At 41.1% G+C, this 17,930-nt stretch overlaps 1 protein-coding gene across 1 annotated transcript in view; it reads left to right on the plus strand.

The window, feature by feature from the left end:
* Positions 1 to 17,930, plus strand: part of gfra2b (GDNF family receptor alpha 2b) — a 132,656-nt gene that overhangs the window by 106,957 nt on the left and 7,769 nt on the right. Inside the window, exons 6-8 of the mRNA XM_038734671.1 lie at positions 4,745 to 4,854; positions 7,552 to 7,692; positions 13,246 to 13,430. Of these exons, the coding sequence (XP_038590599.1) occupies positions 4,745 to 4,854; positions 7,552 to 7,692; positions 13,246 to 13,430 (436 nt within the window). The remainder of the gene's footprint in view (positions 1 to 4,744; positions 4,855 to 7,551; positions 7,693 to 13,245; positions 13,431 to 17,930) is intronic.

The following is a 17,930-nucleotide window of genomic DNA, read 5'->3' on the forward strand; positions in this document are numbered from 1 at the left end:
CCACAATTCCGCCCTTTATGCTATCATATTAAAGTGTTATTATTTTACACACTACTCGCCGCCAACACACAGTAGCAAACACATAATCAAGCAGCAGTCAATACAGAGTCTACCGGTAATATAGAAGTAAACTACAACTGAGTTTTTGCTTGCGGGTTTAGCAGTCTCAACTGGCATTAGGTCAGTATTGTTCTGCACCCCCCAGCGGCTAATGGTGGAGACTGTCATTATGACAGTTATAGTATATAACTGTATATAGTATATAGTTCATTTGAAAAAACTTGTTTATTTCAGCCCCTTTATCTTGTTAATGTATATAATACTAATTGCAATGAAAAAAACATTTATGATTCTAAACAATGGTTGTTGGTAAATGAATAACCCCCACAGATGCATGATTTTTCTGCTTCCATGGAATTGATTCCCTCTACATCTGAAAATAGTACATAATGACATGATTGTTAAACCAGGTTTTAGATTGATAGATTTTGAAGTACCTAAATTGTCACTTACTCCTAGTATCTTAGCCGACTTTGTGACCTCTGAATCTCTGTCAGTGATTGAAATAGATCCTTCTTCGTCGCTTCTTGCAGGGTGTAAATGGTTCTGACTCATGTAGTCGATCATGTACAATTTTAAAATGTTACTTCTGGAGGTTTGGTTGGTTATCCAATGATAACGGATGAGACACAGGTAGAGAGGGTGAAACATTTATTCCACAGACATGACCAAATATAAAATAAACAAAAATGTGTCCATATAAAAACTGACCTTATGTTGAAAGTGACTTTACTGTAACTTAAATATGGTTGGTCAAAAGTATTATCAGATAAAACAAACTCCACAGCACATTTTACATTAACATGACCTTATCTAAATATTTTAAACGGCACACAATTTACTACTGCAGCGAGAATCAAGTACAAAGACAACATGGCTCTTACAAATGGGGGACCTCATGTTCCTCAAGAGCCTGTTGTCAGTTGCAGCATCTGTGTGTGTTCAAGAGCCAAGGCTCTGTTTCAGTTGAACGACAGGCACAGAGTCTCGGGTGCACTAACTGTGTGGGCGCCTGCACCTGCTGTCTTGGTTCTTGTATACGCATGCCATGTCAAAGTGTAAAAGGGATGGGCGAGGTGGAAAAATGGACTCACAGAGTGAACAGCGATTATAAGATTCATGTTCAGCCAATCGCATCACTAGTCTCATCGCTCTGGAACAGCTGAGCCAATCACAGTGAAGTATGACAACAACAAATCACTGTTGTCTTCAACCGACGCTGCTTTTTTTGGAAGTAAGTAAAGTCTTTGAAAGTCTCTATTAGCTGTTTTATGGCTATCTGCCCAAATGTCAATCAGGCACCGTGTCTCTTCAGAGCTCCAGGTCAAACCACGACGCCTCCAATGGTTGTTAAGTTCAAAAAAAGCAAAGTTCTTTCTGCAGTTGGGTCGGATCGAGGTCGGGCCACAATCACACCTTAAACAAACCGAGACCACCTCTACCATCAAAAAGATCCACACCAAGAGGGGAAACGAACCCTCAATTGGCCCTTCACTAAGCCACACCCCAAATACGCAGCTGGCCAATCACAGCGCAGTATAGGACTCGCTGTAACTGAGGTCCGACACTGTCATGGCTGCGCTCCATTGACACCACAGGAGCTATTTTATAGCTTTATTTTACCGTATATTTCCAAGATAGGCGCTTGTAATAATTACAATTGCTTCCCAGCGAAGTCGAAAGGAAAAGTACGATTTATTCACTTTCAAAAACCTAAAACAAATCCAGAAAAATTTGGCTTGGGTTGTTCCTACTGAATATAACGTTATAAAGCCCTACTGTTCTGCTTTTTAATTATTGTAATTAAGGGTGGGAATCGCAGGATACCATACGATACACAATACATGGCTCACAATAACGATACAGCAATTCTGCAATAATCGATATATATCTTGAGACAATCCTAAAGTGATGCATCACGATATCTAACTATTAATACAAAAAAAGTTTACTATTTATTTTTTGCAAATCCAAACTGTTAGAAAACAGCACAATTCTGCTCAGTCTGTTAATAAAACTATAAAATATATAATAAAAAAGCCACTGGGAATATTGGGTTTGGGTTTTGACCCTTTGGGGTTGCTGTAACTGGTCTGTGTGGAGTGCAGAAGCAGTAGAGTAGCAGATCAAGACAGTGAAGTTAGCAGCTCTTTTTATTTCACACAGAGCTCAGGAAACATGTACTTTAAGTATTTGCACAGTATGTCACTCAGGATGTTCAGCATGTGAAGCAAAATGTGTCGTTTAAATTAAGATTGTATTTTAGCCATCGCGATGCTAATGTCCTTTAGCACATTAATGGAGATTCCCATTATATGTTAGCATTGAGCTAACCGTTGAAGCTTTATTTTTTATTAATATCATGTATCGATATGATGGGCTGGATTATATACATATATCGATACAGTATTATGGAAAAATGTACGTTATATTGCCATATCGATTTATTGTCACACCCCTAATTGTAGTGTCGTGAATAGAGACCTACCCAGCTGTACGGGAGAAGTGCTCATCCTTCATATCGTTGTCCTCTTTCTCAAAAGTCACTAATAATACGGTGGTTCACTTTTACTCTGATTGGTAGGCTTTAGCTTCTGTCATTATTTTTTTCACATTAGTTTGAGTCAGTCTGACAGCCTGAATAAAACCTTCAAATGCACAATGCAACTGCTAAACTGTCTGCTTCTTTCTGAGATCGCGTTTTCCAAAAATTTGACAATATTTCTCCAGGGAGCGCAGTAATAGACTGTGGCAGCGCCGTGATACAGGTCTGATAGTTTGTCGGACTTAGCAACAGTAACTACAGGGGGCGTGGCTTAGCGAAGGGTCAATTCAGCCGAACCAAACAAGACAGGTGTGAATACACCTTAAAACATATGTAGTAGAACTCCCAAACACCTGGTAACACATGCTGAAGTGAAAGGTCACTGGAGGGTCGCCTTTAGTCTTTCATAAGTAGCTATCACTATAACTATAGTGCAGTCTGAGCTCACCACCACACAAACGCACCATAGTAGCAGACATCTGAGCTTCCAGCTGCTTGAACACACACTTTAAAACAACTTTGATGAGAATAAAAGCTAACAAGATGTTCTGTGAAGTAGCTTTTCTCAAGTCTGAAGGGTAACTGTCAAACCATAAAGGGATGATGTCTGGACTGAAAGGCAAATTATATGTGTAACTCTAGAAATCAATGTTAAGCTTTGAAAATGGTTGACAGACGTGAACGTGGCTGTTTTGTCCTTTACAATCCCAGTCACACGTCTGAAAACACTGTCCTCATGATTCTTTGAAACAAACGACTGCCAAACACGAACACAACTCCACAGCGGTCAGCTCTTCAACAATCTGACTCATCCCCTCACACTGCAATCTGCCCTGACAAGCCAAGGATGAAGGTGCCACAGTCTGTGTGTGTGTGTGTGTGTGTGTGTGTGTGTGTGTGTGTGTGTGTCTCATGTAGAGAAACAGAAAGTGAGAGAGAGAGAGAGAGACTGCATGAAAGTGTGTGTTTGTCAGTGTGGATAATGGTTGTGTCTTTTGTCTAGAGATGACATCGTTGGCAGGATTACTGAAGCAGGCCAACACACAACTCCCCAAATACACACACACACACACACACACACACACACACACACACACACACACACACACACACACTGACCTATGTGTGAAAGTCAAATGCACAGCACTCATGCCTGTCAAACTATATCATTCTCTGCAGCCGACAGACAGACAAGCAAACACAAACACTGTCACATGTGTGAGAGAGTCGCACTTATACATTCACATAAACACACAGGTGGACATCGTCTGTCGTGAGGTATCACATAGCGACGTGATCACACCTTTCTGTCACCCTGCTGATCCTACCATACGACACCTCTCACATTTTCTTCCCCTCGTTCTCTGCCTCCGTCTCTCCAACACGCTGCAACTTTAGGTTCATCAAGATAAGAGGAATTGTGTGAGAAAAGTGAAGCAGCAGAGAGGCTCAGGAATTAAAGGGGGGAGAGAGAGAGAGAGACAAAGAAAGAGGAGAGACAGGATGGTGAAACACAAAACTAGGCCAGGCAGTAGATTAAGCTCAGCAGCTGTACAGTTATTGCCTGTGACAGTTTCCCGTGCATTAACATATGCATGATGTAGTGGATACTGCAGGACACGCGTACTGGATATGCAAAGATAATCTCCCAAACTACAGCATGAATCAGCCTTTTATTTCCCCAAGGATTTTCAGCTTTCAGGAGAGGTTCTTTGGTTTGTTTTAATAATTTGTTACACAACAAGCACTCCACTGTGGTGTGAACGGGTGGCAAATGAGAAAAGAAAAACACAAATGTGTTAGAAATACATCTTGTTAATTTCACATTTTTATATTTATAAATGTGTATGTTTATTGTTATGCATCAGGTGACCAAAGCAAATTCTTGAATGTGTAAACCTACTTGGCAATAAAGCTGATTCTGATAATGTGAGGTGGGAGTAAACGGCCCGGTAAATAAGAAGCTCAGAGAAATGTTGTGACTGACTGTTGTGACCGCGCTGTACGGGCTTCAACCAATGACCATTTTCTGCATATTACTCTTTCAATTAAACACCTTATCATTTGATCTACGAACATGTTTTCCAACAACTTACCAAATGTGATGTGATGCTGACAGATGTCTTTTTACTGTTGTAGGTCTCGGCTCGCTGATTTCCACATGAACTGCCAAATGACATCTCACACTGCCACCAGCTGCCCCCATGATAACTACCACGGCTGCCTCGTGTCCTACGTCGGCCTCATTGGTAAGTTTAGTAAATCAGTTTTCTTTAAAAGGTACACATTTGATGTCACTGTAAATTCTCATTTATTAACCTCAAAAATAGAAATAACAATAACACACAAAGGACACTATACAACATCAACTGTGTGTAAAAAAAATAATAATAAAAAAGAGTAGAAATAATACACCTTGTGCAAAAATAAACTTTACTATAAAAACTATACAGAGTATGTGAAATGTACAGTAGAAAGTGCAGGAGTATAAAGTGACAGTAGTGGAATTACAATAACAATTTTATGATGAATAGGAACCATCAGGACTTGTTCAGGTAGTGCTCCCTGGAGCAGCACAGATGGATCAGTCGGTTTAATTCCATTAGTACTAGGATTGAAGAACTTCCTGTCATTTTAAAATGTCTGCATTCAAGGAATATATCACACTCTTTTTTTTTACTGGGATTCCCTGGATTTCTTGCTATAAATGAAATTTGAATTTAACCACAGAGAAGCTGGGAAGTTTAAGCTGGTATATATGTGAAATTGAGAAATGTGAAAGCACAGGTAGGTGAAAGGTCTCTCTGTGTGTGTTTCTCCATCAATGATAGCCATGAAAACTGTTTTGCTTTTGCTGTCTGTGAAGATTCTCAGCCATCCAAGTCATAGTTATCCAAGGTAGGTTAAAATTAAGGGCAACTGGAGTTGATTGAAGATACTTGTAGCCTGAGGCGTCTTCAGTTCTGGCTTCAACCAGTCACGATGCCCTTGATTTTAACCCACCTTGGATGTTGCTTTAGCTTTTATGCACTGATGTTGATGCTAAAATGGCAAAAAAGATGAAGAAGAAGAGTTTCTCGAGGAGTGGCTATGTTGCTTCCTGTTATCTGCTGTGAGATGGGCAGACTGAGAGCATGAGGCAGGGCCTGAAAGCAGGTGTTTAGGTTTAAGCTAAATGCACAACATCATGCTAATAGACTGAGGTCGCAGGTAAAAATTCATGTAGAAGACGTGGGAAGAAAGAAATGGCGTTGTTCTTGTATTGCCGTATAGAAAAGGTCCTAATAGGCCCATTACCTTAACATCAGACTGGTACTTTACCAGGTTAGCTTTGCTTTTTTCTTTCATGCTTCACTTTTAAAGCTTTGAAAATGAGGGCTTACTTATGTGTTTGACATAACTACAGATATAGTAGCATCCTGGCTCCTAAACTGGGCTTCTTGTAATGTTATCTACAACCCCACAAAACTATGTCATTAGTTAATGATACGCTCTTTGGCGGTAACACTAGATTAGCACTCCACTGTAGGCAGTTATCTGGTTAGATTGGTATGCTGATATTAGCACCTTATGTTGGAGCAGCAAACACATTCTTACAGTCACCTTCCCCCTCTGACCTCTCACCTGCACTCAAGATCTGTGAAGAGGACGTGAGCCACCTCTTCCAGAGGCAGAAGATCAGGAAGGCTCCTGGCCTCGACGGTGTGTCTCCATCCTGCCTGAAAATCTGTGCAGACCAGCTGGCCCCCATCTTCACTCAGATCTTCAACAGATCACTGGAGCTGTGTGAAGTTCCCTCCTGCTTCAAACGCTCCACAGTCATTCCGGTCCCAAAAAAACCTCCATCTCTGGACTAAATGACTATCTGACATCTGTAGTCATGAAGTCCTTTGAAAGACTGGTGCTGGCCCACCTGAAGGACATTACAGGCCCCCTGCTGGACCCCCTGCAGTTTGCCTACAGGGCTAACAGGTCTGTGGATGATGGAACTTGGGTCTGCATCACGTCCTGCAACACCTCGACTCTCCAGGGACACATGCAAGGATCCTGTTCGTGGACTTCAGCTCGGCGTTCAACACCATCATCCCGGACATCCTCAGCACCAAACTCATCCAGCTCACTGTGCCAGCCTGAGAATAATAGTTTACTCTTGCATCCTTTGCACTCTGATTACTGCACTATTTGTCAATATGTCTATATTGTTTCGTTCAAAGTGTGTATATTAGTGTTGTCTATACTGTAGTTTGTTTCTGAATTTATTTTATTATTTTATTATAGTTATGGTATTTTTGTACAAGTAAGCACATCGTCAGTAATGTACAAACCCGAGTTGAATTCCTTGTATGTGTACACATACCTGGCATTAAAGCGGATCCTGATTCTGATTCTTTACACTTTAGCCCTTGGTGTTGTGACACCACCCTCCAAACACTCAAACTCTCTGCAGCTCCTTGAACACAGCGTGCAGGTGTGGACAAACACTGACACACCTGCTGTTCAGCTGTGATTGGACTGTTCAGAAGAAGGGTTTAGCATATGTTCAATTAAGTTTTGTTCGGCGCAGCAGAATGGTTGGCATAACATGACTCTCTTCTTGCAATGATGGAATGAATGCTGTGGAAACGTACTGTAATTTACTGTTATTACTGTAATTTACTCTGTCTTCATTAGGAACTGGCCTTGTTTTCCTGCTATTATTTTAGAATGGACCAATTATTTGAAAACCATCTTTTATTTGGGATTTTCCAGCAGATGCTGTTGTTCTTTAAGCAGTATGTCTTTGTCAGAGAAACATGTTGCAGGTGACTCACTTCCTCGCTGGAAGACATTCAGTGACTCCACTCCCAATTTGCAAAAATCCTCTTTACCTTTCTTCCCGGCTAATCTCCATCCTAATTCTTATTCCTCCCCTATATTTACTCCATCCCCCTCTCTCTCTCTCTCAGGCTCAGATGTAACGCCGAACTACAGCGACAGCAGTCCTTCCAACATCACCATCAGCCTGTGGTGCACCTGCAGGGGCACCGGCAATCAGGAGCCAGAGTGTGACGCTTTCCACCGGGACTTCACACACAACACTTGCCTCAGTGAGTCCTCAGTTTGTGTGTTGCTTCCAGAGGGCCACATTTAGACACAAAGCCATGAAGACAAAAATATATATACCTTAGACATTGTGTTGTATAATGATGTGGACATTAGGATTAGAATACGTTTTGGGTCAGGGTTGCATTTAGGGCTGCAAATAGTTATCTGCAGATTATTTTTCCAATAATTGGTCAATCGTTTGGTCTATTTAACTGCAGAAATGTGATAAATGTCCATCACAGTATCCTAGAGCCGAAGTTGACGTAATCAGACTTCTTGTTTTGTCCGACCAATAGTCTAAAACCCAAAGATCATCAGTTTATATGTAGGGCAGAGGAAAGCAGGAAATTCTCACATTTAAGAAGCCGGAGCCATCAAACATGGCCTTTGTTTGCTTTAACTAATTGTATCCTCTCTAATTCAATTTACAGTGATGTAAAGCAGCGAAAAGCAGAATTATATTCTCATTTAAGAAACTGATCGTTTTACTTGAAACGTTAACTCAAATTTATTACAAAATACAGATGAATTTTAATCGACAAATGGTTTCAGCTCTAGTTGTATGTGTGGAGCTTTCTGTGGAGTGGGGTCAGGAGTGAGGACTGGATTATAGAGACAGGGAAGGTCCTTGCAAGTATGGCAACATTAAAGTGTTATATGTAGATAAAGGGGATAAAAAGTGTGAGCGAGTCTGATAACTGAGGAGAAAGGCTAGACGAAGGAGGACGATTGTTGAAGATCCCAAGATACTTTCTTTAAATAGCACTAACCCAGCTACAATATCACCTCGGCACCTCCTCTCTGTCAAACACCCTCTCCCCCTCTCTCACTTAATGTGGGCATATACATTCATGCTCACGTGCGAAATGTGCCTGTGGCGAAGAATAACCACGTCAGTGTAGAATCAGAGCTTTGTGTTATCATGTATTAAACATGATCAGAATCTAATCATACAAGCCACAGAGTGCTTAATCGATTGTATCTGATCAGACAAACCTGCCGTGGAAGAAGTCCGACGTGAAATGGGAAACAGGAAACAAAATCACAAGCTTGCCAAGTTTGTGACATCATGAAACTTGCTAAACAGCTTCCACTGTGGCCACGAGCAGCAAATATAGGATAATTATAAATGCTAAAACATTGTGTAACAGTTAGAGATAGTGGTGGACGTACAATTACTCGGTTAGTCAACCTCAGAGTACGTTCACTAAAGTGCTTGGTTTTGCAGCTAACAGCTTCAGATTGTTGTTAAAAGTGTCTGACAGCATTATGGAAAGGGTCCCTACAGAGATAAACCTAAGATCCAGAAACAACCAGACTCCATTGATAAAAACAGTTATTTTACATCAAGGAACATTGAAGCTGCTGGTCTACCGCTGCCTCAGTCACATCTGGCTGACACCTGGTCAGTATCAGAGGTCATACTGAGTGTAAGTACTATGTGCAGTAAAATGTCCCCGTGCCTGTTGTACTATTATATATTATTTTATCAGATTATTATTCCTCATGCATTAATGTAAACAACTAGCACATACTCGAGGCAATTGTTGGCCAGAGAGGTAAAATCACTATTTTTGTCAATGGAGTCTGGTTGCTTTTTCCTGCTTTTCCTTTGAATGATATTTTTGTGTTGAGGTTTGGACTGTTGGTCGGAGTGTAACTGTGACAGCATTTCTCACTATTTTCAGAATCTTTACAAACCAAACAATCAATCGAGTAATGGAGAAAATAATCAGCAGATTGATCCACAATGAAAATAATCATTAGCTGCTGTCCAATACTGAACAGTTCAAAATAAATAATAGAAAATACAGCAGTAAAATCCTGCTTTTACATTAATGCATGAGGAATAGTTTAACAGAGTTTAATTTGCTTCATGTTGAGTGGTTTGCATCAGAAGAGTGTGTTCATCAATCATTCACCAAACGCACCAGTGGATTATGCTACATACATCGTCCCCTGCCAAGAATTTCTAATGACTCCATGGACTTGTTTTTGTTGACTGCTGTGGACTTAAAAGGTTTGTTTGTTCATTGTTCATGCTACTGTTTCAGCAGTGTGGTTACAGTGCTGTTAATGGACAGTATGTAGGCCAATACATACTGTTTATTCCTTGTTCAGATCTCCGTTAGCTTCCACAAAGTTATCGCTTGTCTTCCTGGAGTCCACACATTCAACCATCTTCTGTTGAATCCCTGAATATAATGCTGTTTTAAAAAGACAATTAAGAAAACAGAATTTCCCATAACCATTTGAACAGGCGTTGTAGTAGACCATTGTCCGGTACAACACCCCTCACCTGTGTTCACGAGCTTAAAGAATGAGAAGGTGGATACGAGTGACCAAGGATTGACATTAACACTCGCCAACCCGACTGTGTTACCTGCTACGGCTGAAATCTGTGGCAGGTAACACAGTCACTCCCACTAGCCACTTTGGCGTGTTGAAAAATTGTAGTCTTGTCAAAAGACATTAAATAACAAACAAATGCAATGTGACACTATAACTCCCATGAGTAGGCCTACTACCTGCACATAGTGTTTTTCATTGGTCTATTAGGGAAGCCTATTGTCGTGCAAGCTACTGACCGACGACACTGTAAACAAGAAGACTGTGACGGACTACCGTCACTACGGTTGAGTATGCGCCATGCCGACGAGCCTGGCTCGAGTTGCATGAGTTGGTACCCTGTAGACCCAGGTTCAAGTCCAGGTGGGGTGACTGCTCTTGCCCCTCCGTCACATGTGGTGGTGGCAGTGGTGGGATTTTTAGAGGTTTACCCAGTGTGTGAGGCGTATGACGGACCCCCAAGGTTGTGTGTGAGGGACATGGGTGAAGCATGGGGGCACCCTGTGATGGGAGGAGTACGGTTGGCAGGAAGTGTGATGGACGGCTGAATGCGTGAAGCGCAGGGGGGCGTCTCCCAATGGGGAGGGCAGTGTGGTGGGTCACTACGGTTGAGTATGCACTATGACTGCCATGCCAACGAGCCTGGCTCTTTGGCATTGCGGGCAAGTTACGTGTTTGGTACCCTGTAGACCCAGGTTCAAACCCGGGTGTGGTGACTGCTCTTGCCCCTCCGTCACAAAGACGTGGATTTTAAACAGGAGATTTCCCGGTGGTCTGAGGCCTGTTTTGGCCTGCTGAGGCGCCAATTATGACATCCAGACTTTTGTCAAAGAGAATGTAAAAGTTTAATCTGTCACAGGGCAGCCACAGTCCCTCAGACCTGCAGACAGTCAGCCTCCCGCTTGCTTTTAAACACCACCAGTTCCCTAAATCATGAAAATTTACAGCATTTCACAGCACTTTACTCCTGGCTTGTTTCCGCCTCAGCTCTGCCTTTTCGTTGTCTCTCGTTCTCCTGTGCATTTTTTCTCTTCTTCCACACTGCTCGGCCACGCACACTCACACACTGACTGAACGCCGTGTCGATGTGCGTGTGCAAGCAACCAGTCGTGTGTGATGACAGAGATCATTCCATCTGGTTAAAATAGAAAATGGCATAGGCTTCTAGCAGGGCTGCCCCTATATCACATCATATCATCATATCAGCTACCTTTTCAGAGTTGATTCTATGTTTGAATAAAAGTTGTCATGCCATGTAGAAAAGTAGTTTGAATGGAAATAATCTGGAAAATATAGCCTATACTCATTTTGTATCCTTACTCAGAGCTACTGCAGAGTTTCATGATGATAAACATAAATCCAGTCCCAGCTCTGAGGAAATGCAGTTGTAAAACAGTCAAAGTGCACAAATTGATATAGGCCCACATAATTGTTTTTAATCCTATGCCTTAGTTGTGGATTTTTCATCTTTGCTCTTTGTTTCTTAAGCAGATAATTTTCTACTCTGTATTACAGTAATTAGACCACTGCTGTTATAAATAAATAGGATTTAAACAATTTTTTTTTCAGTTTATGCAGAGCTTTTGTTATTTACAATAAGAAGCTACTCTTTTTATGTGTTTATTTTAATAGACTACATGTTTTCAAAGAAACACAACATTATACATACATTATAATACACACAACATTATCAGAGCTAATGATAATATTAGTCAATTTTAGCACACTATAGTCAACTTTTATCGTATAAAACATCATTTCCCACCAACAAAAAAGTGGCTACTAAAAATGCTGTGTGGCTAGTAACTTTGGCTAGTAAGCAAAAAAGTTAATGTCAAGCCCTGTGAGCGACCAAACTGAGTTTCCTCCGCCGGGTGTCTGGACTTGGAGAGAGGAGCTCAGACATCCGGGGGGAGCTTGGCGTAGAGCTGGTGGTCCTTCTGGGTGCCTCCCTTTGGAGGTTTTCTGGGCATGTCCAATGGGTAGGAGACCCCGGGGTAGACCCAGAGCACACCGGAGAGATTATATATCTCATCTGGCCTGGGAAAGCCTCGGGAAAGCTACATGGGAGAGGGACGTCTGGAATAAGAGGCAGAAAATGGATGGATAGGCTATAACACAAAAAACAAACTTGTCATTATTCACATATCAACAGATGATGATGTTTGTACAGTACGGACTGTGAACTGCCAGAAGCTGAGGCAGCACGACTTTGTGCTGCTTTGTCAAAATGTAAACAAACAGTCTGTGGCTAGATCACGGAGGCGTTCCAGGTTCAATATTCAGACATTTAGAGAGGTTCATCCTCCAAAAGAGTTCTCATCATGTTGTCGGTTCAGTGCAGGATGAAGCTTGATGTTGAACAGGGGTAATTTTCACCTCATGGTTTGATATTGTTTTATAGTATTATTGTATTTTTTTATATTTTTTATATACTTGTACATTTTTTCTGATCTCCTTACTTTTCATATATTTATATTACTATTTATGTTACTCGTACAGTAAGCACCAATTCATACCAAGGCAAATTCCTCGTATGTGAAAATGTACCTGGCAATAAACCCGATTCTGATATTGACGCGTGGTACCCCATGTGACCGGCTCCAAAGGTCATGTACACTGGCCAAGAGAGCTTTTGACATTTTTATGAACAGCTTTTTCATTTTCTTTTTTCATAGAGGCTTCAAAACAACTTTATTTTCTGCTGGAACTCTTCCCACTACATGCACATACAAGACAGTCAAGGTATTTAGGTAGTTTATTTCTCATTATACAACACAAGGCTGTGCAAGGAAAGTTTGCTTATCATAGACACTTCAGGCCAACTTCACATCCATTGGGAAATTATGCAATATAGTCCAACGTAATTCTGAGTTGTATTTACACTGTTAAAGCTCGGTTTTATCATATCTAACTTTAACTAAGATACACGGCTTCTATTTAAACTCAGTTTAGATGTACTTCTTTTGATTTTGATTAATGTAGGTACATGGTTAACCATGTTATGTTGCATATTTTGTGAGCAGCAAAACTTCCATGGTAGGTCTTTCCCACTCTGAGTATGAATACAAATACAGATATTTCTGATACAAGACAGGAAGACGTTAAAGTAGTAAAGTAAAATGACGGACTGTGTCATTTTGTTGTCACTATGTAATTTGGCTAATAACAGATGCCCGCTCTGCTTTCTTTATCCCCCGTCACAGGAAATGCCATCCAGTCGTTTGGTTACGGCTCAGAAGGAGGGACTCTTCTTGTAACCGAGCCATCGTCCACCTTCTTGCCCCCACCTCAGCCGCCAGTCATCTCTAAACCCGCTCCCTCTCTACACGGCAACGCAATCAAGCCCATGGACAGTGCTTGTATGTTTTCCACTTGTGCCAACCTGCAGGTGAGTTTCTCTAAATTCATTCATTGTGTGGGTAAGAAAAAAAGGCTTTAAAGGACATTAAGGACTACAAAATATTTCATTCAGACATTACACTATATTTCTCTTTTAAAAGAGAAAAGTCTCTGAGGATAAGGACAAACCAATTGTAACTCGTAACTCCAGCTAGGTTTCCACTGTTAGCAGTAGTTAGCTGAACATGCTAATGTTAGCATCTTCCATTAGAGCACAGGAACAGTGTACTTCCACTGCTGCAGACTAACTTGAAGTTGTTAAAGAGGTGATATTCTGCTTTTTGGCTTTTTCCCTCTCCTTTGTTGAGTTATATCTCTTTTTTGTGCATGTAATAGGTTTGCAAAGTGAAAAAGCCCAAAGGGAGTTCCCATCTCCCACAGAAAACTCTGCTCTGAGCTGCCTGAAAACTCGTTTGTAGTCCAGCCGCTTCCCTTTCATCCCTGTGATGTCACAGGGATGAAAGCTAAATGCGCCTAACACAACGCTCGCCAAGCGGCTACTCCGACACGCCCTCTAAAACACTGGTGGAAAAACAGTGAGTAACTAGGAACTACGCATGTGCAACTCTCAACAAAGATCATGTAGAGACAAGATGTATCACTCCATAGCTAAAACGAAGCCTTCAACACAGGGTGAAAAGCCTGTTCTGGTACAACCTCTAAATAAGATTTTGAACCTGAAAATGAGCAGAATACCACCTCTTTAAATCATTTTTTGATCCCTGAAAATTGTTTATCTCTGAAATTTACATTATTTCTGTCATTATTTATTATTAAACTTTGTCTTTACCTTCTTTGGTTATTCTGCAGCAGTAGAAGGAAATGAAACACATTTCTATAAACACCTTGTAACAGCCTGTTAATACATCCTCAGAAGCTTTATTTGTACTATATTGTATATTTATATATAATATATAGATGAAGGAAGACAGAGCAGCTGGTCATCCTACAGTGAAATAATGAATGAAACTCTTTCATTTAATTGTTCATTTTAGATCTGAAAATGTCTGTTTTGGTGACGTAAACGTTGTTTTTAACTTCGGCAGTTTGCTGCTTACCTTTCTGCCATTTAAGGTTTTTCACTGGACTTGAAGTGCTTAGTAGTGGACATAGAATAGTGCATCCATGTATTATTCTGTTTTTAACATAAATATCAACAGGAGACGTAACAGAGCTATGTCTTATTTCTCTGAATTATGGACTGTAAGAACTCACAAAAACAGAACAAGTTATAAAGGAGAGTAAACAAATGCATTTATTTCCTGTTCTTTTCCAGCTTCCTGGCCAGCATGAAAACTTTAAACCTTTATCCACTGTGTCTGTCTTTGTTGAGCAGAACATCAATAAAAATCAGTTTTGTCTTGTATTTATCAGAAGCTGACTTCGGGCCAACTATAGGAGCGAGCAAACAGAACACATCCAGACACAACTGGGGATGTCTGAGCAGAACAGATTTGTGTGCTTTGCTCTTCTTCACCTTCACACATTAGCGTCGTCCTGCTTGCCTTCTGGGAAAGTGGAACCTATCCATTATGTACAGGGAAGAGGTGTAAGGCTGGAGGTTAAAGGCCCGATTTAAATTGCTATCCATTATGTAAGAGACTTAAAGCATGAATTATAGAATGCCTCGACATACGATGTGACTGGATGTAGAGATATTTTACTCAACTGTGTCATTTTTAACTCACATAAACATACTTTTGATTAACTTCTTTAGATTGTATATGTGTAGTTTTAGGAGAGTTACGTGCTCAAACTATATTGAACAAAATTATAAACGCAACACTTTTGTTTTTGCCCCCATTCATCATGAGCTGGACTCAAAGATCTAAGACTTTCTCTATATACACAAAATGCCTATTTTTCACAAATATTGTTCACAAATCTGTCAAAATCTTTGTTAGTGAGTCCTTCCCCTTTGCCGAGATAATCCATTGACCGGTGTGGCATATTAAGATGCTGATCAAACAGCATGGGGATTGCACAGGTGTGCCTTAGGCTGGCCACAATAAAAGGCCACTCCAAAATGTGCAGTTCCATCACACAACGCCACAGATGTTGCAAGTTTTGAGGGTGCAATTGGTATGCTGACTGCAGGAATGTCCACCAGAGCTGTTGCTCGTGAATTGAATGTCCATTTCTCTACCATAAGCCGTCTCCAAAGGCGTTTCAGAGAATTTGGCAGTACACATGACCGGCCTCGCAACCGCAGACCACATGTAACCACACCAGACCAGGACCTCCACATCCAGCATCTTCACCTCCAAGATGGTCTGAGACCAGCCACCCGTCCGGCTGCTGCAACAATCGGTTTGCATAACCAAAGAATTCCTGCACAAACTGTCAGGAACCATCTCAGGGAAGCTCATCTGCATGCTCGTCGTCCTCATCGGGGTCTCAACCTGACTGTAGTTCATCGTCGTAACCGACTTGAGTGGGCAAATGCTCACATTCGATGGCGTCTGGCACTTTGGAGGAGTGTTTTCTTCACGGATTTATCCCAGTTCTCACTGGACAGGGAGATGGCAGACAGTGACACCAGGCACTGACTGGTTTCCAGACACCCTCAATACAATGAAACTGCACATTTTGGAGTGGCCTTTTATTGTGGCCAGCCTAAAGCACACCTGTGCAATACCCATGCTGTCTGATCAGCATCTTGATATGCCACACCTGTGAGTTGGATGGATTATCTCGGCAAAGGAGAAGTGCTCACGAACACAGATTTTGACAGATTTCTGAACAATATTTGAGAGAAATAGGCCTTTTGTGTACATAGAGAAAGTCTTAGATCTTAGCTCATGATGAATGGGGGCAAGAACTAAAGCGTTGCGTTTATAATTTTGTTCAGTTTATCTTGTTGTTGTGCTGTGTCCACAGAGGGATAGCGATCATTCCCTAACCTCGACAACATGTTTATTATTGTAACAATGACATTGATAGTTCCCTAAAACCAGGTGCACACTAGAGGATTTTCAAATCTTAACCGATTGAAAGCGTGGGATCCCGCAGACATAACAACAGAATGAACCGATGTTTAATATTTTAATCTTAAGAATGCACACACCAAATGGTTCAGTCCAGACGCAGGACCACACACTCAGTGCTTATACTAAATGGTTTCAGAGTCGCGGTTCTGGCGACTTGGGATCTCACAGAACCTCTCGTGATCAAACGTGACTTCAGACTTCTATCCCCTGGACAGGTTGAGTCAGACCCAAAATCGGCCCAGTTACCCAGTATGTGGAAACCCGAACAACAGTGTTGTCACATCACCAAATAGTGATTTGTAAAAGTTGACAAATAATGTGTTCGTGCTGATTTGGGGTGGTCAGATCAAGTAACTTCTGTTTGTTGAAGTAGAGAAGTTGTTTATTCTTTGTCATAATGTTTTTTTCTGCCATTACTATTTAATTTTGGCAGCGCCTGCTTTGGCTGTACAGAACAGAGTTGGAGCTGCAGTGTCCCACGGCTCGTGTCTCCAGTTGGCTCATTTTGATGCTTTCCTGAACTCAGCCATGCCTCAGGGTGGATGGTGTTTCCCTTTATGTGGAGCCTGCAGACATCCTTGTAGCACAGGGACGGTGTCTGGTGCCAGCGGCTCGCTCGATATACAGCAGGTTTTTTGGGGCTTTTGGCCATCTTCCATTCAGCAGACATGACTGAGCCGGTGCAGATGTCGCATAGATTCTGTGGGAGGGTACTGGTGCTTTCATTTCAGGTCCAGGATTCTCCCGAGACAGCAAAGATGAAGGAGTTAAGGCAACAAAAAGACCAGTGAACCGTTAGCTTTGTACTGGTGGCACACGCACGACCTCACCCGCAATTTAAAATAGGTTTGAGTTCATATTATTGGATTCTGTCAGTCCTAGTTTTATTTCTCTTGCTCTTATTTGTGGGATAATTATGAGCTGTAAAAAGTCCCTCAACTCATCTGCATTATCAGGATAAGAAAAAATATTTAGTTGTTTTAATTTACTGATAAATCGTTAAACCCAGAAATAATCCAAACAACTGTGTGTTGTAAAGATAGAAATACAACATTATTTATTTATTAAGTTGAACAGATATTGTTGACATTATAATGCAGGCTTATATTATGGAAATCATGATAACCATGCAATTTAATAGTATATGTGGTTGTATATAAACAAAGAAAATAACATTTATATTACTTATATATGCTTTTATTCTTGTTAATATCCTCAACTCTTTGTACATGCTGCAAAAATAAAAATAATGCCACATAAATGGTCTCGGGGCCTATAGGTTAGGAAACACTAAGTTAGATAATATTTAATGGCTACACCTGTACACAATTTAACCTACAACCTGATTTCACCCACTGCGCCTCCACCAGGTCCATGAAGCAACGTGGCAATACCTGCAAACTGCTGTGTGTCAGCACTTTCAAAACCCATTTCTAAATACCTGGAATGTCAGCGTGTGCATTTCCAGTAAATGTGAAAACCTCCATGGTCACACAGCA

This window comes from Micropterus salmoides, unplaced genomic scaffold (assembly GCF_014851395.1).
Source record: "Micropterus salmoides isolate LMB-PRFRI ecotype aquatic unplaced genomic scaffold, ASM1485139v1 Ms_hic_scaffold_20, whole genome shotgun sequence".
Taxonomy (NCBI): Eukaryota; Metazoa; Chordata; class Actinopteri; order Centrarchiformes; family Centrarchidae; genus Micropterus; species Micropterus salmoides.